Source organism: Rana temporaria, chromosome 4 (genome assembly GCF_905171775.1).
Source record: "Rana temporaria chromosome 4, aRanTem1.1, whole genome shotgun sequence".
In the NCBI taxonomy this organism is placed as follows: Eukaryota; Metazoa; Chordata; class Amphibia; order Anura; family Ranidae; genus Rana; species Rana temporaria.
Genome location: NC_053492.1, coordinates 560,118 through 581,796, shown reverse-complemented (window position 1 = coordinate 581,796; position 21,679 = coordinate 560,118). Strand labels below are relative to the sequence as shown.

The 21,679-nt window shown below is 49.7% G+C and overlaps 1 protein-coding gene across 1 annotated transcript; it reads left to right on the top strand.

Annotated features, from left to right (window-relative positions):
- Nucleotides 1-1,416: 1,416 nt before the first annotated feature.
- Nucleotides 1,417-19,733, top strand: LOC120935208 (T-cell differentiation antigen CD6-like). The gene is made up of 9 exons (XM_040347375.1): nucleotides 1,417-1,753; nucleotides 5,908-5,985; nucleotides 7,168-7,296; nucleotides 8,533-8,619; nucleotides 11,826-11,900; nucleotides 12,588-12,689; nucleotides 16,571-16,747; nucleotides 17,792-17,872; nucleotides 19,627-19,733. Exons 1-9 carry the CDS (start codon nucleotides 1,417-1,419, stop codon nucleotides 19,731-19,733), a joined length of 1,173 nt encoding a protein of 390 aa, XP_040203309.1.
- Nucleotides 19,734-21,679: the final 1,946 nt, after the last annotated feature.

The following is a 21,679-nucleotide window of genomic DNA, read 5'->3' as shown; positions in this document are numbered from 1 at the left end:
ATTGGTGATCAGTGAGAAGAATGCTCCTTACATTGGTGATCAGTGGGAAGAATGTCCCTTACATTGGTGATCAGTGGGAAGAATGTTCCTTACATTGGTGATCAGTGGGAAGAATGTCCCTTACATTGGTGATCAGTGGGAAGAATGTCCCTTACATTGGTGATCAGTGGGAAGAATGTCCCTTACATTGGTGATCAGTGAGAAGAATGTTCCTTACATTGGTGATCAGTGAGAAGAATGTTCCTTACATTGGTGATCAGTGGGAAGAATGTCCCTTACATTGGTGATCAGTGGGAAGAATGTCCCTTACATTGGTGATCAGTGAGAGAATGCTCCTTACATTGGTGATCAGTGAGAAGAATGTTCCTTACATTGGTGATCAGTGAGAAGAATGTCCCTTACATTGGTGATCAGTGGAAGAATGTCCCTTACATTGGTGATCAGTGGGAAGAATGTCCCTTACATTGGTGATCAGTGGGAAGAATGTCCCTTACATTGGTGATCAGTGGGAAGAATGTCCCTTACATTGGTGATCAGTGAGAAGAATGTCCCTTACATTGGTGATCAGTGAGAAGAATGTCCCTTACATTGGTGATCAGTGAGAAGAATGTTCCTTACATTGGTGATCAGTGAGAAGAATGTCCCTTACATTGGTGATCAGTGAGAAGAATGTCCCTTACATTGGTGATCAGTGAGAAGAATGTCCCTTACATTGGTGATCAGTGAGAAGAATGTCCCTTACATTGGTGATCAGTGAGAAGAATGTTCCTTACATTGAAGATCAGTGAGAAGAATGTCCCTTACATTGGTGATCAGTGGGAAGAATGTCCCTTACATTGGTGATCAGTGAGAAGAAATGTCCTTACATTGGTGATCAGTGAGAAGAATGTTCCTTACATTGGTGATCAGTGGGAAGAATGTCCCTTACATTGGTGATCAGTGAGAAGAATGTTCCTTACATTGGTGATCAGTGAGAAGAATGTCCCTTACATTGGTGATCAGTGAGAAGAATGTTCCTTACATTGGTGATCAGTGGGAAGAATGTCCCTTACATTGGTGATCAGTGGGAAGAATGTCCCTTACATTGGTGATCAGTGGGAAGAATGTCCCTTACATTGGTGATCAGTGAGAAGAATGTCCCTTACATTGGTGATCAGTGAGAAGAATGTCCCTTACATTGAAGATCAGTAGGAAGAATACTCATAACATAGTGGTCCTTGCTGAGGAAACCCAAGCAACCTCTGGAGGAACCCTGGTTGAGGAAGGCTGGCCTAAGGTGATTACTGTCCCTCCTGGAACAGATACTCTCAGCATGGTAAAGCCGGAGTACATTGATGAGTAACTCTTCTCCGAAGTCCTCTGCAATGAATGAACCACTTGGGTAAGCAGAGTATTGGAGAACATTATTGTGTGGTTATGCGGGTGACTCTGCATTGCTCTGTTTATTCTCATGCAGGACATCGTGAAGTTCGCCTCTCTGGAGGTCCCAACAACTGTTCGGGTCGTCTGGAAGTTTATATGGACGGAGTTTGGGCGACGGTGTGTGACGGGTCCTGGTTCGATGACGATTCCGCCAAAGTGTGTAAAGCTCTTGGCTGCGGATCGTTTGTGAAAAACGCCAAATATGAACACACACTGAGTACGAGCGTGACCTTTCTGTGTTCTCATTCCTACTCGTTATGGGAATGCAAGATCTTAACCAAGAACCCCAACACCTGCCGCCAAGCCAAGGCCGTGGGCATCGTCTGCAATAGTAAGGAAAAAATCGGAATATCCCTTTTTATTCGTGATTTGATTTTCACTGAACCCTTCATTTCTTATTTCATGTTTTTTGTGTGCAGTATATACACTATATTACCAAAAGTATTGGGACGCCTGCCTTTTATGTGAACTTTAATCACACCCCAGTCTTAGTCCGGAGGGTTCAATATTGAGTTGGCCCCGCCCTTTGCAGCTATAACAGCTTCAACTCTTCTGGGAGGGCCGTCTACGAGGTTTAGGAGTGTAAGAGAAGTCCGGCCAACAGACGCGCACCTGCGCACAAGCGCGGGCACACCAGTGTGTGCACAAAGAAGGACTTGTATTGGTGCATGGGCGCGCACTGATGTGCACGTGTTCACACGCACATGCACGTATGGGCGCCAAGTAACCTTATTTAAACTCAACACTGACACATGAACATTGCTGAGTGGTCTTTCAGCTAGTGCCTGTTACCCGTTCTGATCCCAGTTTTCTGTGTCTTGACCCGGCTTCACCTGAACCTACTCTTTGATCTCCACCTGCCTACCTGATCCTGGCTTGTGTCTGACTCCGCTTATGCCTGATGTTCCTGCACCTTGCTGCCCGACTGTGTACCGAACCATTCCTGTGTCCTGTCTCTGCCTCTCGTCTCGGTACCTGCTCTGTCTGGCTGTTGACGACCTCCTGGCTCACGTCCCGGCTACGCCTCTCGTCTCAGTACCTGCTCTGTCCGGCTGTTGATGACCTCCTGGCTCACGTCCCGGCTACGCCTCCATCTGCTGACCCAGCGTTACGGAGCTCCCGTTCTCAGAGTCTGCTCAGCACTCTCCAGCCACCTGGTTCCTGCCAACACTCAGCCAGCGCCATTCATTACATCAGCCCTCGTGCCACTCTGTGTCCGTCACTCCCTGTCATCGCTAGCAGGGGTGTCAGACAGGAGGTGCAAGAGAAGCCCCCTCTCCAGCTTGATCTCCACCAGGTACGTGACAAGGAGGGTGTCTATGGGAATGTTTGACCTATGGGAGCATTTGTGAGGTCAGGCACCGAGAAGAGACGCTTGAGAGGGGAGATGATTTCAATTTACAAATGCCAGACTGGTGACCCCACAATTGGGAGAAAACGTTTCCCCGGAAGGGAGTTTAATAAGACACGTGGCCACTCATTAAAATTAGAAGAAAAGAGGTTTAACCTTAAACTATGTAGAGGGTTCTTTACTGTAGGAGCGGCAAAGATGTGGAATTTCCTTCCACAGGCGGTGGTCTCAGCGGGGGAGGGGCATCAATAGTTTTAAAAATCGATTAGATAATCACCTGAAGGACCACAACATACAGGGATTTACAATGTAATACTGACATATAATCACACACAGAGGTTGGACTTGTGTCTTTTTTCAACCTCACCTCCTATGTAACTATGTTGGATGAGAAGGCGTGGCTCGCAGGCTCCGCTGTAATTCATCACAAAGGTGTTCTATCAGGTTGAGGTCAGGACTCTGTGCAAGCCAGTCAAGTTCCTCCACCCCAAACTCACTCATCCATGTCTTTATGGAGCTTGCTTTGTGCACTGGTCCAAATCATTTGGTGGAAGGGGGATTATGGTGCGTGGGGGATTATGGTGTGGGGTGGGAGGGGGGATTATGGTGTGGGGGTGGAGGGGGATTATGGGGTGGGGGCCTGTTTTTCAGGGGTTGGGCTTGGCCCCTTAGTTCCAGTGAAGGGAACTCTTAAGCAGTCAGCATACCAAGACATTTTGGACAATTTCATGCTCCCAAATTTGTGGGAGGAGTTTGGGGATGGCCCCTTCCTGTTCCAACATGACTGCCGACAAATGCACAAAGCAAGGTCCATAAAGGCATGGATGAGGGAGTTTTTTGGGTGGAGGAACTTGACTAAGGTCCATAAAGACATGGAGGAGCGAGTTTGGGGTGGAGGAACTTGACTAAGGTCCACGAAGACATGGATGAGTGAGTTTGGGGTGGAGGAACTTGACTAAGGTCCATGAAGACAAGGAGGAGCGAGTTTGGGGTGGAGGAACTTGACTAAGGTCCATGAAGACATGGATAAGCGAGTTTGGGGTGGAAGAACTTGACTAAGGTCCATGAAGACATGGATAAGCGAGTTTGGGGTGGAGGAACTTGACTAAGGTCCATGAAGACATGGATAAGCATGTTTGGGGTGGAGGAACTTGACTAAGGTCCATGAAGACATGGAGGAGCGAGTTTGGGTGGAGGAACTTGACTAAGGTCCATAAAGACATGGAGGAGCGAGTTTGGGGTGGAGGAACTTGACTAAGGTCCATGAAGACATGGATGAGGGAGTTTGGGGTGGAGGAACTTGACTAAGGTCCGTAAAGACATGAAGGAGCGAGTTTGGGGTGGAGGAACTTGACTAAGGTCCATAAAGACATGGATGAGGGAGTTTGGGGTGGAGGAACATGACTAAGGTCCATGAATACATGGAGGAGCAAGTTTTTTGGGTGGAGGAACTTGACTAAGGTCCATGAATACATGGAGGAGCGAGTTTGGGGTGGAGGAACTTGACTAAGGTCCATAAAGACATGGATGAGGGAGTTTGGGGTGGAGGAACTTGACTAAGGTCCATAAAGACATGGAGGAGCGAGTTTGGGGTGGAGGAACTTGACTAAGGTCCACGAAGACATGGATGAGTGAGTTTGGGGTGGAGGAACTTGACTAAGGTCCATGAAGACAAGGAGGAGCGAGTTTGGGGTGGAGGAACTTGACTAAGGTCCATGAAGACATGGATAAGCGAATTTGGGGTGGAAGAACTTGACTAAGGTCCATGAAGACATGGATAAGCGAGTTTGGGGTGGAGGAACTTGACTAAGGTCCATGAAGACATGGATAAGCATGTTTGGGGTGGAGGAACTTGACTAAGGTCCATGAAGACATGGAGGAGCGAGTTTGGGGTGGAGGAACTTGACTAAGGTCCATAAAGACATGGAGGAGCGAGTTTGGGGTGGAGGAACTTGACTAAGGTCCATGAAGACATGGATGAGGGAGTTTGGGGTGGAGGAACTTGACTAAGGTCCATAAAGACATGGAGGAGCGAGTTTGGGGTGGAGGAACTTGACTAAGGTCCATAAATACATGGATGAGGGAGTTTGGGGTGGAGGAACATGACTAAGGTCCATGAATACATGGAGGAGCAAGTTTTTTGGGTGGAGGAACTTGACTAAGGTCCATGAATACATGGAGGAGCGAGTTTGGGGTGGAGGAACTTGACTAAGGTCCATAAAGACATGGATGAGGGAGTTTGGGGTGGAGGAACTTGACTAAGGTCCATAAAGACATGGATGAGGGAGTTTGGGGTGGAGGAACTTGACTAAGGTCCATAAAGACATGGATGAGGGAGTTTGGGTAGAGAAACTTGACTGGCCTTCACAGAGTCCTGACCTTAACCTGATAGAACACCTTTGCTATGAATTAGAGAGGAGACTGTGAGTCAGGCCTTTTCATCCAACATCAGTGCCTGACCTCACAAATGCTCTTCTGGAAGAATGGTCAAACATTCCCATAGACACCCTCCTAAACCTTGTGGACGGCCTTCCCATAGACACCCTCCTAAACCTTGTGGACGGCCTTCCAGAAGAGGTGAAGCTGTTATAGCTGCAAAGGGGCGGGGCCAACTCCATATTGAACCCTCCGGACTAAGACTGGGGTGCCATTAAAGTTCATATATGTGTAAAGGTAGGTGTCCCAATACTTTTGGGCATATGGTGTATTTTGGTGCTGGGGGAGTGCTGGAGGTCTCGGGAAGGTCACCTGTCCCACATGACCCACCTTGCTGGATTGCCTGACCCTTCTCTGCTGGAGGAAAGTACCAAGGGATGGCGGGTCAGGAGTCTTCTGCAAGGATGGACAGATGATGGAGAGGGATCTTCCTGTCGGTGATCTCACCATGGACCGATTTCATGGCCTCCCGGACGTCTGGAGCCGCTCTGGGAAAGGGAAACTAGCTGGCACTATCCCGACGCACACAACCCCAACTGGCCCCCCACCCGGCACACACAACCCCCCCCCCCCCCACCCGGCACACACTTTGCTGTAGAAGTTATCAAAATCCTTTCTGCGGTAAATTCTCTCACCTATTTCTTCCTTTATTTACTTTTCTCTCTTTGTGTTTCCATTGGATGATTTGTCTTCTCCAGGGTCAGGTGACTTCTATGATGAGATGACCACAGTGACGTCATCCAGCACACATTCCGACCCGACTTCTCTCCAGACAGGTATTATTTATGGATAATAATGTATAATGGTCGTATTTATCATTTCACAGAAGCGTCCGCTCATTCCACCCACCGAGAGGAATATTCCAGCCATGATGGTGGCTTCTTATTATCTTCTATGGGGGGGGGGGGGGTGGCAACGCTCCATCATCCTTTCACCTGAACACAGTGGTGGCTGGTGCTCCAAATTTTTGGGGGGCAAACAAACTGAAAAAAACATCAATTGCCGCCACTGTGCCCATCAATTGCAGCCACTGTGCCCATCAATTGCCACCACTCTGCTCATCAATTTGCCCCATCAATACCCACCAGTTTGCCCCATCAAACGCGGCCAGTTTGCCCCATCAAATGCCACCAGTTTGCCCCATCAAACGTCACCAGTTTGCCCCATCAAACGCGGCCAGTTTTTCACCTAGCAGCAAAAAGGGTCGCTGGTTTGAATCCCGACCACGACACCATCTGCCTGGAGTTTGCATGTTCTCCCTGTGTCTGCGTGGGTTTCCTCCGGGTACTCTGGTTTCCTCTCACACTCCAAAGACATGCTGGTAGGTTAACTAGATCCTGTCCAAATTGGCCCAGTATATATATATATGTATATATGTGTGTATGACTGTGTGTCCCAAGCGTGTCGAGATCCTACGGGGTAAATGACTGCACCAGCCAAGCAGACACTGGCTGCAAAAAGCGCCTAGAGGCGAATTCAGTGCGCATTTCTAGCGCTATTCATTCATTCATAATCAGCACTTCCAGAACACCCCCGCCGCTGTAATTCAGATGGCCGGCGCTCGACAAGGGGCCGGACACCTGAATAGGGGGCGGCAGCGGTGACAATGGATAGATTCATACAATGCACAAATCTATTGTCGATTGTTGGGTGCAGGAGAGAGGGGGTGGTGCTCCTGTGCCCACTATGGACGCACCGCCACTGCCCACACATCACCATCTTCTGGACTGCAGAATCCCCCCACTGTGTCAGGGTGGTTGTTGGTGTGAATTGTGGTTGGTTGGAACTGAATATGAAGAGACTTCAAAATTGCTGCCCCGTATTCTGCCCAGGTTTGTCCTCGGATGGTGGCCTTTAGAATGGAAGGTCATTTATGAGGCTTTTATGTGCTAGGGGAGGAGTTCCCTTTATATTTCTGTTTAGCTTTATGCCACTAATCCCAACTTTTTGTGTCTTAGGGTCACCTCCTGTCCGCAGTGATTCCACTCATTCCTACTTCGTTATCGTCTGTTCTCTCCTCCTCGTCCTTCTCCTCATGTCTGTCCTTTTCTTCACAACCATCATCTGGAGACTCCGATTAAAGAAGAGTAAGAAATATTATATGGCATAGTGTTACAGAAGAGTTACCAGGTTTAGGGTTATGCTGAGGACCAAGGTTGGGGTTATGCTGAGGACCAAGGTTGGTGTTATGCTGAGGACCAAGGTTGGGGTTATGCTGAGGACCAAGGTTGGGGTTATACTGAGGACCAAGGTTGGTGTTATGCTGAGGACCAAGGTTGGTGTTATGCTGAGGACCAAGGTTGGTGTTATGCTGAGGACCAAGGTTGAGGGTATGCTGAGGACCAAGGTTGAGGGTATGCTGAGGACCAAGGTTGGGGTTATGCTGAGGACCATATTTAGGGTTTGGTGGAGTACCAAGGTTGGGCTTTGGCCGAGGACCAAGTTTAGGGTTATGCTGAGGACCAAGGTTGGGGTTTGGCCGAGGACCAAGGTTGGGGTTTGGCCGAGGACCAAGTTTAGGGTTATGCCGAGGACCAAGGTTGGGGTTTGGCTGAGGACCAAGGTTGGGGTTTGGCTGAGGACCAAGTTTAGGGTTATGCTGAGGACCAAGGTTGGGGTTTGGCTGAGGACCAAGGTTGGGGTTTGGCCGAGGACCAAGGTTAGGGTTATGCTGAGGACCAAGGTTGGGGTTTGGCTGAGGACCAAGGTTGGGGTTTGGCTGAGGACCAAGGTTGGAGTTTGGTTGAGGACCAAGGTTGGGGTTTGGTTGAGGACCAAGGTTGGGGTTATGCTGAGGACCAAGGTTGGGGTTTGGTTGAGGACCAAGGTTGGGGTTTGGTTGAGGACCAAGGTTGGGGTTTGGCTGAGGACCAAGGTTGGGGTTTGGTTGAGGACCAAGGTTGGGGTTATGCTGAGGACCAAGGTTGGGGTTTGGTTGAGGACCAAGGTTGAGGTTTGGTTGAGGACCAAGGTTGGGGTTATGCTGAGGACCAAGGTTGGGGTTTGGCCGAGGACCAAGGATGGGGTTTGGTTGAGGACCAAGGTTGGGGTTTGGTTGAGGACCAAGGTTGGGGTTTGGCTGAGGACCAAGGTTGGGGTTTGGTTGATGACCAAGGTTGGGGTTTGGTTGATGACCAAGGTTGGGGTTTGGTTGATGACCAAGGTTGGGGTTTGGTTGATGACCAAGGTTAGGGTTTGGTTGATGACCAAGGTTAGGGTTAGGCTGATCATCGGGTCAGGGCTAGGGTCAAGACTTGGGTTAGGTTGAAGTGTAGGGTTTGTAATTAGTGTGTGACTTTATTCTGATTTCTGTTTTCTACCAGAATCCACACAGCAGAATCCATCGCTGATCAGACACAATGAATACAGGGATTTCAGAGCCTCTACGCTGAGACCAACCCAGCCCCCAGGTCAGGAAACATGTTATCACACCTTCCCCCTTCAGTATTCGGTCATCTGCTATTTATAATTCATAACATTTTTGTGTAAGAGCCTCATAGGGCCGAGCCAATCCTCACATTGATGGGAGCTTAAATCAATGTTCATCCCCCGAGGAGGGCTGTGGTAGAGAAGTCCTAGTGTATCTCTAGGAATGGGCTGGCCTATGCCTGTTTGTTGCACCATAGGAGCTCAGAAAACACATTGTGGCCCCTTTTTACACAAGACAATTGGGGAAAATACGCACCACATTTGGGGTGCCATGTAGAATGAATCGGCACAATTCTGAACATGATCCCGAATCGGCCAAGTGTGGGATCTAAGGCATTGACTTCTGGTTATTTGCTTGATTTTACTGAAGTCCCATACGAGAAATGACACCAATATTTCGGGGTCACACGTGCCTCCTTTTCTGTTACCCCGATAAAGGAGACCTGTGTGACCCTAAAATGTTGATGTCATCCCTCGTATGGAACTTCAGTAAAACCTTCTCATGTGGATTCACCTTCTTGTTCTGCATTCTGAAGGAGTACTTCAAAGACTTCCTTGGCCGGAAGTTTTCCTCTTCTATGGTGGCCCACACAGCGTCTCATTTAACAGACCTGGCCTTAGGCAGAAGCCAAAGTGGCCTCTTTTTGCTGAACTCAGACAGGAAACAGAATGGTCTCTATGGGGGCTCAGGCCGGAAACAGAATGGTCTCTATGGGGGCTCAGGCCGGAAACAGAATGGTCTCTATGGGGTCTCAGGCCGGAAACAGAATGGTCTCTATGGGGGCTCAGGCAGGAGACATAATGGTCTCTATGGGGGCTCAGGCAGGAGACATAATGGTCTCTATGGGGGCTCAGGCAGGAGACATAATGGTCTCTATGGGGGCTCAGGCAGGAGACATAATGGTCTCTATGGGGTGCTCAGGCAGGAGACAGGATGGCCTCTAAGGGGGGAACTCAGGCAGGAAATAGAATGGTCTCTATGGGGGCTCAGGCCGGAAACAGAATGGTCTCTATGGGGGCTCAGGCAGGAGACAGGATGATCTCTATGGGGGCTCAGGCAGGGGACAGGATGGCCTCTAAGGGGAGAACTCAGGCAGGAAACAGAATGGTCTCTATGTGGGCTCAGGTAGGAGACATAATGGTCTCTATGGGGTGTTCATGTAGGAGACCAGATGACTTCTATGGTGGGATAAGGCAGGAGACAGGATGGCCTCTATTGGAGGTAAGGTAGGAGACAGAATGGTCTCTATGGGAGGGATAGGGCAAGAGACATAATGGTCTCTATGGTGGCTCAGGCAGGAGACAGGATGGCCTCTACAGGGGGGAACTCAGGCAGGAGACAGGATAGCCTCTACAGGGGGGAACTCAGGCAGGAGACAGGATGGCCTCTATTGGAGGTAAGGTAGGAGACAGAATGGTCTCTATGGGAGGGATAGGGCAAGAGACATAATGGTCTCTATGGGGTGCTCAGGCAGGAGACAGGGTGGCCTCTATTGGGGGCTCAGGCAGGAGACAGGATGACTTCTATGGGGGATAAGGGAGGAGACAGGACAGCCTATATTGGGGATAAGGTAGGAGACAAGACAGCCTATATGGGGGGCTAAGGCAGAAGACAAGATTATTTCTATGGGGGGATAAGGCAGAAGACATAATGGTCTCTATGGGGAGGTCAGGCAGGAGACCGAAGGGCTTCAGTGGTGGGATAAGGCAGGAGATAGGACAGCCTATATGGGGGGCTCAGGCAGAAGACAAGATGACTTCTATATTGGGATAAGGCAGGAGACATCCCCCCAGAGAGGTGTCCTATGGCAGCATATAATGGTCTCTATGGGGTGGTCAGGCAGGAGACCGAAGGGCTTCAGTGGTGGGATAAGGCAGGAGACAGAACAGCCTCTATTGGGGAAAAAGACAGAAGACATAAAGGTCTCTAAGGAGGTTCAGGAAGGATACAGGATGGCCTGTACTAGGGGTTCAGGGAGGAGACAGGATAGCATCTATGGGGGCTCAAGAAGGTGAGAGGATGGCCTCTATTAGGAATTCAGGGAGGAGCCATGGTGGCCTCTATTAGGAATTCAGGGAGGAGCCATGGTGGCCTCTATTAGGAATTCAGGGAGGACACATGGTGGCCTCTATTAGGAATTCAGGGAGGACACATGGTGGCCTCTATTAGGAATTCAGGGAGGAGCCATGGTGGCCTCTATTAGAAATTCAGGGAGGAGCCATGGTGGCCTCTATTAGGAATTCAGGGAGGAGCCATGGTGGCCTCTATTAGGAATTCAGGGAGGACACATGGTGGCCTCTATTAGGAATTCAGGGAGGACACATGGTGGCCTCTATTAGGAATTCAGGGAGGACACATGGTGGCCTCTATTAGAAATTCAGGGAGGACACATGGTGGCCTCTATTAGGAATTCAGGGAGGAGCCATGGTGGCCTCTATTATGAATTCAGGGAGGAGCCATGGTGGCCTCTATTAGGAATTCAGGGAGGAGCCATGGTGGCCTCTATTAGGAATTCAGGGAGGACACATGGTGGCCTCTATTAGGAATTCAGGGAGGAGCCATGGTGGCCTCTATTAGGAATTCAGGGAGGAGACATGGTGGCCTCTATTAGGAATTCAGGGAGGACACATGGTGGCCTCTATTAGGAATTCAGGGAGGAGACATGGTGGCCTCTATTAGGAATTCAGGGAGGACACATGGTGGCCTCTATTAGGAATTCAGGGAGGAGCCATGGTGGCCTCTATTAGGAATTCAGGGAGGAGACATGGTGGCCTCTATTAGGAATTCAGGGAGGACACATGGTGGCCTCTATTAGGAATTCAGGGAGGAGACATGGTGGCCTCTATTAGGAATTCAGGGAGGAGCCATGGTGGCCTCTATTAGGAATTCAGGGAGGACACATGGTGGCCTCTATTAGGAATTCAGGGAGGAGCCATGGTGGCCTCTATTAGGAATTCAGGGAGGAGCCATGGTGGCCTCTATTAGGAATTCAGGGAGGAGCCATGGTGGCCTCTATTAGGAATTCAGGGAGGAGCCATGGTGGCCTCCATGGTTGGATGAAGGAGGAAGAATGACCATTATGGAGGACACACAAGGAGAGACAATCTGTTTTTTACCAATTGATATATTTCTGATTGGCATTCCGCTGCTTTCTTCTGAATAATTGGTACTTATTGTGTTTTCTAGATGATTCTCTACAGATCCCAATACTTTATACCGGTCATATCCCGCCAAGCCCACGTACCCGCAGCATGGAGCCAGGTAAGTAGTAGTGTGGTGTCTCGTATTATCACCAGTATGTAGAGGAGACACTGGGCTGCATGTCTGCTCTATGGATGCTGGCAGAGGACAGGGAAGGTGTGCCACCTTCCGGAGGTTGGCACACTGGCAGCCTTGGTCTCTCCTCCCCAAGCGATGGCCAAGGACAGTATTACAGATTTCGTGCTTCCTTGTCTTATTTGATGAGATTTTAGTATAAGACTGACCAGTGCCGGGACAAGGTCATCCAGCGCCCAAAAGATGCCAAGCTGTGCCCCCCTTTCCCTTAGGGTTAGGGTCAGGTTACCTCCCATCCCTGCAATAAACCATTGTGCCAGGGGCAGCCTCCCCTCCTGCCCACTCCTCGTCCCGACCCTGAGACCGACCATAGACCAGAGATGGGGACCATCTGACCAATCATTGAAGCTTCTTGTAGGACGGTAGTGACCTAAACAAGTCGAATGGTCTCATCTGAAGGTAAATTCCGGAGTAAGACACCTGGCTCCATCGTTGTACCATAGATCCCTTCACCCAATCACCCTACCTGGGAGATTGTACAGACATTGTAGAGATCAGAGCTCAGCCATTCAATGACCCCCCACATGTGTTACTCCAACCTATAGACCGGAAGATAACGATCAAACATCGTCATTGTCCTTCATTGTGGATTTCTGATCTCTTGTATTCTAGTACCAGCCACCATCCCACGTGTGCCCCCCACAGCAGCCATGGACGACGAGGAAGATTACGGGTTCAGCAGCGCCCCACCAAAGCCACTCGCCACCTTTCAGGGTGAGTTTGTATCATTTCCTCTCGGTTTTTATAATAAAGATAGAATTTGCCGGAACCACCAAAATAGGTCATAACAGTGGAACCTCGGATTGCGAGTAACGCGGTTAACGAGTGTTTCCCAATATGAGCAATTATTTTTTTAAATCCTAACTCGGTTTGCGAGTGTTTTCTCACAAAATAAGCAGGATTTAAGCCAAAACGGTGTGCAGAACCGCGTTTGGCCTGAGGTGGGGGGGGGTGGGGTGGGAGCCGAGCAGAGCCAAACGGAATTGATAGGAAAGACTTGGAAATACACTGTTCCCGAGCTTTTCCGAGGTTTGCCAAGGTCAGCTGAGCTGTCTCGGGTCTTTCCGTGTGTTTTTCCGAGGCTCTCTAGCGCCCTCCCCCACCTCTGGCCGCATGCGGTATCGCATGCCATTGAAGTCAATGCGGAACAAATTATTTTCGTTTCCATTGACTTTAACTAGGAAACTCGCTTTGATATGAGAGTGCTTTGGATTACGAGCATTCTCATGGAATGGATTATACTCGTAATCCGAGGTTCTACTGTACTACAGATTTATCGTAAGTCTTTGGACATGGCGTATTATTACACATTTATATAGCTTTGACATATCACCGCGGATGTCACCGCGGATGTATTCCGCGCGGATTTTGATCCAATGGTGTGTACAAGCCATCGGATCAAAATCCGGAGGAGGAATCCCCTCGTGTGTACGGGGCCTGAGCCAGTCACATCAGTCTCTGCACCAGAAGAGCTTCTCCACCAGGGGGTGCTGTTTTGCAAGGTGCTGTTGGCTCACTCTGTTCGGATCTCAGCTGAGAGAAGCAGCAATTCTGGGACCTGTCCTGCAGGCTTTTCCCAGGGAAGCATGAACCATGTTGGGGAAGCCAAAGGTGGAGGCACTGAGGCCTACACCATGTCCTTATGCTGCATTGTATCCTGGCGCAGTGGCGGCCCGTCCATAGAGGGCGCCCGGGCGCCGCCCCCCTCCCCCAATCAGTAAAAAAAAAAAAAAAATCTAAAAAAAAAAAAAAAAAAAAAAAAATGTTTATTTAAACATGTCCCTTTAAGGAAATTTTTTTTCCAAAAAAGGTACTTAGGTGCACTGTGTCCGAGCGCCGGGCGCTGGACACAGTGTTGTGTGGGTAGCGCCACGTCTGTGCAATCACGGGATTGCAGACGAGGCGCTACATTGGCAAAAAAAAAATGCCTTTGTGGCGTTCTCCATCGCGCCACTTGCTTCAGGCGCGATGGACTGTCTTTCTATGGCTTGGGTGCACACTTTCTGTGTGCACCCGCACGTCTCTGTGCTAGTCCCGACGTCTCAGGAAGAACCGGAAGTGACGTCGGGACTCAGGAGCTGAGTGCGCCTCGAAGCTATCTGCCAGCATGCCTGCAGTAACAGGTATGAACCCCCTCCCTGCCTAATTAAAGTGTGTTTGATGTATGCAAGAGCCAGCAAACGGACCCCTTCCCGCACCCGACCTATAAAAAAAAAAAAAACTTTGGGCAAAAATACCGACCGTAGCGGCCGACCACCCCCCCCCCCCCCCCCCCCCCCCGCTTATTCAGATGATTCAGATGTTTTTTTGTCAATAGGTGGAAAGAGCAGCATTAACGGCACCACCCAAACCAGGCTTGTTAAAAAAAAAAAGTATTTAACATTGTTTTTATTTAATTTAACTGGTGGAAATAGCAGCTGTGACGGCACCCAACCCCCCCCCTCCCCCCCCCACTTATTCATTTTTTTATTTGGACCCCATCCAATCCCCCGGCTTGTTAAAAAAAAAAGTATTTAACATTGTTTTTTTTTATTTAATTGGTGGAAATAGCCAAACCATCCCCCCCCCCCGCTTATTCATTCATTTCTTTTTGGACCTTATCCAATCCCCCCTCCCCTCCGGGCTTGTTAAAATGTTATTTTTTTATTATTTAATTGGTGGAAATAGCGGCAGGAAGGGAACCCATACTCCCCCCCCCCCCCCCGCGTATTCAATTGGTTTTTATATTTAATTGGTGGAAATAGCGACTTGGGACTGGAAAGTTGCAGGATAAGTTGGACCTGATCAGAACCGTTCATATCTGTGCAACTTCAAGTCACAGCGACTTCGAAGTAGTCCCTGCATTACTTTTGTCCCACTTTGATGTGACTTGAGGTCCGTAGACCTCCAGAACACACAGGCATTGCTTCAAGTCGCTGCAAAATCGCAGCAAAAAATTGTGGCAGAATCTTGCGACTTTCAGGCTAAAACAGTCTGAAAGTTTGATGCGACTTAAAGCAATGCCTGTGTATTCTGGAGGTCTATGGACCTCAAGTTGCATCAAAGTGCGACCAAAGTAATGCAGGGACTACTTTGAAGTCGCTGTGACTTGAAGTCGCACAGATATGGGGTACGACTTGTCATGCAACGTTGAATTCCCAAGTCGCAGGACAAGTAATGCAGTATGTCTTCAGTCTCTGGTAATCTTGTGCAGTATGTCCACAGTCTCTGATAATTTCGTGCAGTATGTGTGCAGTCTCTGGTCATCTCGTGCAGTATGTCCGCAGTCTCTGATCATCTCGTGCAGTATGTCCGCAGTCTCTGATAATCTTGTGCAGTATGTCCGCAGTCTCTGGTCATCTCGTGCAGTATGTCCGCAGTCTCTGATAATCTCGTGCAGTATGTCCGCAGTCTCTGATAATCTCGTGCAGTATGTCCGCAGTCTCTGGTAATCTCTTGCAGTATGTCCGCAGTCTCTGGTAATCTCGTGCAGTATGTCCGCAGTCTCTGGTAATCTCGTGCAGTATGTCCACAGTCTCTGGTAATCTCGTGCAGTATGTCCGCAGTCTCTGATAATCTCATGCCCATTTAGAGTCCTTCATAACTAACAGTGTAATTTTTTAGTTTGTTTGCGCCAATCTGTAAGCCTGCGCTATATACCATGATTTGTGATGCTGGGGCTATATACTCTGTGCTGTGATGCTGAGCTGTATACTCCTGACACTATGAGTGGAAGCAAGTGGAATACAGGGGGACGGAGTGGGTGTATTCTATAGGGGGTGGGCTTATGAGAAGTGGGAGGGACCAAATGTGGAGGGGCGGGGTCTTGCGCCCCCCCATCCTAAAATGTCACCAGCCGCCACTGATCCTGGCCTGTCCCCCTTGCAAGGGGCAGTCCTTATCCGCATTCCAGGATAAAGTGGTGAACAGACTTTGCTGTATTACTAAGGAGGAACAGAAACTTGCTGTCCTGGAAAGCGGATTTCAGGAAAAAGAAATCTCTGCACAGTCTGGAAGCAGTAGGAGGGAAGACTCTGGAGGAGGCATTGGAGGATCAGGAGAAGCTGGTTGCTTCTCTGAAGGAAAGCCGTGTTGTGTTTAGAGAATGAGGAGAGATTCCAACAGATGAAGGAAAGTGCCTGTGCCAGTACCAGCAAGAGGGTGGATACCAGAGTAACAGCGACAGTATGGATGGAGGGTAAGGATGTGGCTTCACGTGGTGGCCCCAGTACTACCCCTGTCTCAGGATCTCTTGTGTTTGATGGTGTAATGGTTTCATGTTTAGGTGGAGGTTATGGCTTTGTTTAGGTTGGTCTATTATGTTTTCTTTATGTTTTTGCTGTGCTGATGTGAACTATTTTTATTTATTTTGTATTTATGTAAATATGTTTTTATTATGTTTGTAGGATTTTTAATTAATAAAAAAATGTGCGTTCTAATGTCTATGGCCCCTTTCACACCCGCCTGCTCGGCAGTAATCCACAGAGAGATCTCCCGCTGAGCTGGCGGACCCCGCTGCAATGGAACCGCCCTGTGTGGAAGGGGCCTATTACTGTTAATGTCACTATAGCTCTGACATATGCAGTCAGGTTGACTCTGAAGTTGGAATTTTTCAGACTCTTTTCGGGAAGACGTGTTCTCAGCTCCTTCTCCTCCTCCGATGACTGAATACCCCAACCCAGAGGTGGAATACCCCAACCCAGAGGTGGAATACCCCAACCCAGAGGTGGAATACCCCAACCCTGAGATGGAATACCCCAACCTTGAGATGGAATACCCCAACCCTGAGATGGGTAAGTGAATTATTAGAAGTTGTCATTTCTAATGACGGATATTGAATTGGTGACTCCATTGGATCTCAGCATTCACCTTTAAAGTGAACCTGTAGAGGGACAATGCCGTGTGAAGGACCAATTCTAAGTCAAGTCCTGGCCAGGGGACACCATCTGCATGGAGTTTGCATGTTCTGGTTTCCATCCTCCACTGACCTGCTGGGAGGTTAATTGGCCATAGAGAAAGAGTCAAAGACCTCAGATGGTAAGCTCCTAGGGTCAGGGGTTCTCTGTTGGTACCATGGGGTGCCAGCAATCCTCTAAAGACAGGAGATTACCGTGACTGTATATGTGAATATAAGATAATGGCCTCCCAGTCTTAGTGCGGAGGGTTCAATATTGAGTTGGCTCCGCCCCTTTGCAGCTATAACACCTTCACCTCTTCTGGGAAGGCTGTCCACAAGGTTTAGGGGTGTGTCTATGGGAAGGCCGTCCACAAGGTTTAGGGGTGTGTCTATGGGAAGGCCGTCCACAAGGTTTAGGAGGGTGTCTATGGGAAGGCTGTCCACAAGGTTTAGGGGTGTGTCTATGGGAAGGCCGTCCACAAGGTTTAGGAGGGGGTAGGGGGTGAGGACTATGGATGTGAAGTGTGAGGTCCAGTCTATAGGGGTGTAGAGGGTGATGACTATGGATGTGAAGTGTGAGGTCCAGTCTATAGGGGTGTAGGGGGTGAGGACTATGGATGTGAAGTGTGAGGTCCAGTCTATAGGGGTGTAGGGGGTGAGGACTATGGATGTGAAGTGTGAGGTCCAGTCTATAGGGGTGTAGGGGGTGAGGACTATGGATGTGAAGTGTGAGGTCCAGTCTATAGGGGTGTAGAGGGTGAGGACTATGGATGTGAAGTGTGAGGTCCAGTCTATAGGGGTGTAGAGGGTGAGGACTATGGATGTGAAGTGTGAGGTCCAGTCTATAGGGGTGTAGGGGGTGATGAGTATATGAGTGTGAGGCTCGATCGATAGACATGGGTGTTTCTGATGGATAATTCACTCCTTGATTGTTTTGTAGCATCAGCTGGATCTCGGGGTTCTTCTAGTACCTCCTCCGGGGAGCACAACTGGTATGAGAATTACAGATACCCAGGTGAAGGTAAGTGGATGAGGGTCTCATGTGACACTATAACCTAACATATCCATGTATTCCTAATCCTGACCCATTACTGTATTCCTAAAACCTTCACCAGTTTACGATTCCCAAATCCTTTCCCCAGTCTCTTCATCCTTTTCCGTGTCTGTATATCAATTCAGTCTATAATTTGGTTTTCCTGGGCCTATTCCAAGCCCGGTGTTCCCAAGGCCTTTCCCAGCTCGGTGTTCCCGAACCATTTCCCGGCTTGGTTTTCCTGGATCCTTTACCGTTTTCCTGGGCCTATTCCAAGCTCAGTGTTCCCGAACCCTTTCCGAAGTTTGATATTCCGGAGCCCTTTCCCAGCTCGATGTTCCCAAATTATTTCCCGGCTTGGTTTTCCTGAACCCTTTTCCGTTTACCTGAACCCTTTACCGTTTTCCTGAACTTTTACCCTTTCCAAAGTTTGATATCCCTGAGCCCTTTACCAGCTCGGTGTTCCTGAGCCCTTTCCCAGCTCGGTGTTCCCAAACCTTTTCCCAGCTCGGTGTTCCTGAACCCTTTCCCAGCTCGGTGCTCCCAAACTCTTTCCCAGCTCGGTGCTCCCGAACTCTTTCCCAGCTCGGTGCTCCTGAACCCTTTCCCAGCTCGGTGCTCCCGAATCCTTTCCCAGATCGGTGTTCCTGAGCCCTTTCCCAGCTTGGTGCTCCCGAACCCTTTCCCAGCTCGGTGTTCCTGAACCCTTTCCCAGCTCGGTGCTTCCGAACCCTTTCCCAGCTCGGTGCTCCCGAATCCTTTCCCAGCTCAGTGTTCCTGAGCCCTTTCCCAGCTTGGTATTCCCAGGTTCTTCCACAGCCATCCATTATTGATTGTATAGGGAGCCGTCCTGTTCTTCCAGCCTGGATACATCATCTTCCTCACTTTCCTATATCCATTCCCCTTTCCTTTTATATTTTATCTTCCATCATTTAGTATTCCATTTATTCTGCCTTGTCACAGCTCGGGTTGTCAGGATCTGTGATGTCACAGCCCAAGTTGTCAGGATCTGTGATGTCACAGCTCGGGTTGTCAGGATCTGTGATGTCACAGCTTGGGTTGTCAGGATCTGTGATGTCACAGCCCGAGTTGTCAGGATCTGTGATGTCACAGCCCGAGTTGTCAGGATCTGTGATGTCACAGCTCGAGTTGTCAGGATCTGTGATGACACAGCCCGAGTTGTCAGGATCTGTGATGTCGCAGCTCGGGTTGTCAGGATCTGTGATGTCGCAGCTCGGGTTGTCAGGATCTGTGATGTCGCAGCTCGGGTTGTCAGGATCTGTGATGTCACAGCTCGGGTTGTCAGGATCTGTGATGTCGCAGCTCGGGTTGTCAGGATCTGTGATGTCATAGCTCGGGTTGTCAGGATCTGTGATGTCATAGCCCGAGTTGTCAGGATCTGTGATGTCACAGCCCGAGTTGTCAGGATCTGTGATGTCACAGCCCGAGTTGTCAGGATCTGTGATGACACAGCCCGAGTTGTCAGGATCTGTGATGTCGCAGCTCGGGTTGTCAGGATCTGTGATGTCACAGCTCGGGTTGTCAGGATCTGTGATGTCACAGCCCGAGTTGTCAGGATCTGTGATGTCACAGCCCGGGTTGTCAGGATCTGTGATGTCACAGTTTTGTTTGTCAGGATCTGTGATGTCACAGCCCGGGTTCTCAGGATCTGTGATGTAATTTTGTAGATCTGTCTATGAATCCATTGACCTGTCTTCTTATCATTGTCCTTCTTCATTCAGGTGCCCAGGATTTGATGCCTCCTCCGCAGAGTTATGACGGATCTTCTGAATACGATGACGTCAACTCCCTCGCTTCCGGTAAAAACGGGATGAGAATGAGCAAATAGCGAGCATTTCCGTAACCATAGCAAGCCTTGTGTGACCCCCCCTTTTCCATCCAACCTTGGCAAGCCTTGTGTGACCCCCCCTTTTCCCTCCAACCTTGGCAAGCCTTGTGTGACCCCCCTTTTTCCCTCCAACCTTGGCAAGCCTTGTGTGACCCCCCTTTTCCCTCCAACCTTGGCAAGCCTTGTGTGACCCCCCCTTTTCCCTCCAACCTTGGAAAGCCTTGTGTGACCCCCCTTTTCCATCTAACCCTGGCAAGTTTTGTGTGACCCCCCCCCTTTCCCTCCAACCTTGGCAAGCCTTGTGTGGCCCCCCTTTTCCTTCCACTCTTGGCAAGCCTTGTGTGACCCCCCTTTTCCATCTAACCCTGGCAAATTTTGTGTGACCCCCCCCCTTTCCCTTCAACCTTGGCAAGCCTTGTGTGACCCCCCCCCCTTTTCTCTCCAACCTTGGCAAGCCTTGAGTGACCGCCACTTTACCTCCAACCTTGGCAAGCCTTGTGTGACCCCCCTTTTCCTTCCACTTTTGGCAAGCCTTGTGTGACCCCCCTTTTCCATCTAACCCTGGCAAGTTTTGTGTGACCCTCCCTTTCCCTTCAACCTTGGCAAGCCTTGTGTGACCCCCCCCTTTTCTCTCCAACCTTGGAAAGCCTTGTGTGACCCCCCTTTTCCCTCCAAATTTGGCAAGCCTTGTGTGACCATGCAGAATGGAGTAGGAGGGAGCTTCACAAAATTGTTGACCTATTACATATTAGGAATCTGTCCATCAATCACAGACCTTCCTTATCACTTAGGCCTTGTACACATGACCGAACATGTCCGCTGAAACTGGTCCGCGGACATGTCCGACCGTGTGTAGGGCCTAGCGGACAGTTTTCCGGCCTAGCGGACAGGTTTCCAGCGGACAAAAGTTTCTTAGCATGCTGGAGCATTGGTGGAGTCTTGTGGTGGGAGCTCTCATGTGCAGACCATTGGTGGAGTCTTGTGGTGGGAGGTTTGATGTGCAGACCATTGGTGGAGTCTTGTGGTGGGAGGTCTCATGTGCAGACCATTGGTGGAGTCTTGTGGTGGGAGGTCTCATGTGCAGACCATTGGTGGAGTCTTGTGGTGGGAGGTTTGATGTGTGGACCATTGGTGAAGTCTTGTGGTGGGAGGTCTCATGTGCAGACCATTGGTGGAGTCTTGTGGTGGGAGGTCTCATGTGCAGACCATTGGTGGAGTCTTGTGGTGGGAGGTCTCATGTGCAGACCATTGGTGGAGTCTTGTGGTGGGAGGTTTGATGTGCCTACCATTGGTGGAGTCTTGTGGTGGGAGGTCTCATGTGCGGACCATTGGTGGAGTCTTGTGGTGGAGGTCTTATGTGCGGACCATTGGTGGAGTCTTGTGTTGGGAGGTCTCATGTGCAGACCATTGGTGGAGTCTTGTGGTGGGAGGTCTCATGTGCAGACCATTGGTGGAGTCTTGTGGTGGGAGGTTTGATGTGCGGACCATTGGTGGAGTCTTGTGGTGGGAGGTCTTATGTGCGGACCATTGGTGGAGTCTTGTGGTGGGAGGTCTCATGTGCAGACCATTGGTGGAGTCTTGTGGTGGGAGGTCTCATGTGCAGACCATTGGTGGAGTCTTGTGGTGGGAGGTCTCATGTGCGGACCATTGGTGGAGTCTTGTGGTGGGAGGTCTCATGTGCATACCATTGGTGGAGTCTTGTGGTGGGAGGTCTCATGTGCGGACCATTGGTGGAGTCTTGTGGTGGGAGGTCTCATGTGCGGACCATTGGTGGAGTCTTGTGGTGGGAGGTTTGATGTGCGGACCATTGGTGGAGTCTTGTGGTGGGAGGTCTCATGTGCAGACCATTGGTGGAGTCTTGTGGTGGGAGGTCTCATGTGCGGACCATTGGTGGAGTCTTGTGGTGGGAGGTCTCATGTGTGGACCATTGGTGGAGTCTTGTGGTG

What these genes read in the sequence shown, in the direction of transcription:
- LOC120935208 (XM_040347375.1), top strand. Translation starts at nt 1,417, where the DNA reads ATGCGGGTGACTCTGCATTGCTCTGTTTATTCTCATGCAGGACATCGT. An exon ending in GAGACTCCGATTAAAGAAGA is followed by an intron (nt 7,297 to 8,532) that starts GTAAGAAATATT and finishes GTTTTCTACCAG; the next exon opens with AATCCACACAGCAGAATCCA. An exon ending in GCCACTCGCCACCTTTCAGG is followed by an intron (nt 12,690 to 16,570) that starts GTGAGTTTGTAT and finishes GGAATTTTTCAG; the next exon opens with ACTCTTTTCGGGAAGACGTG.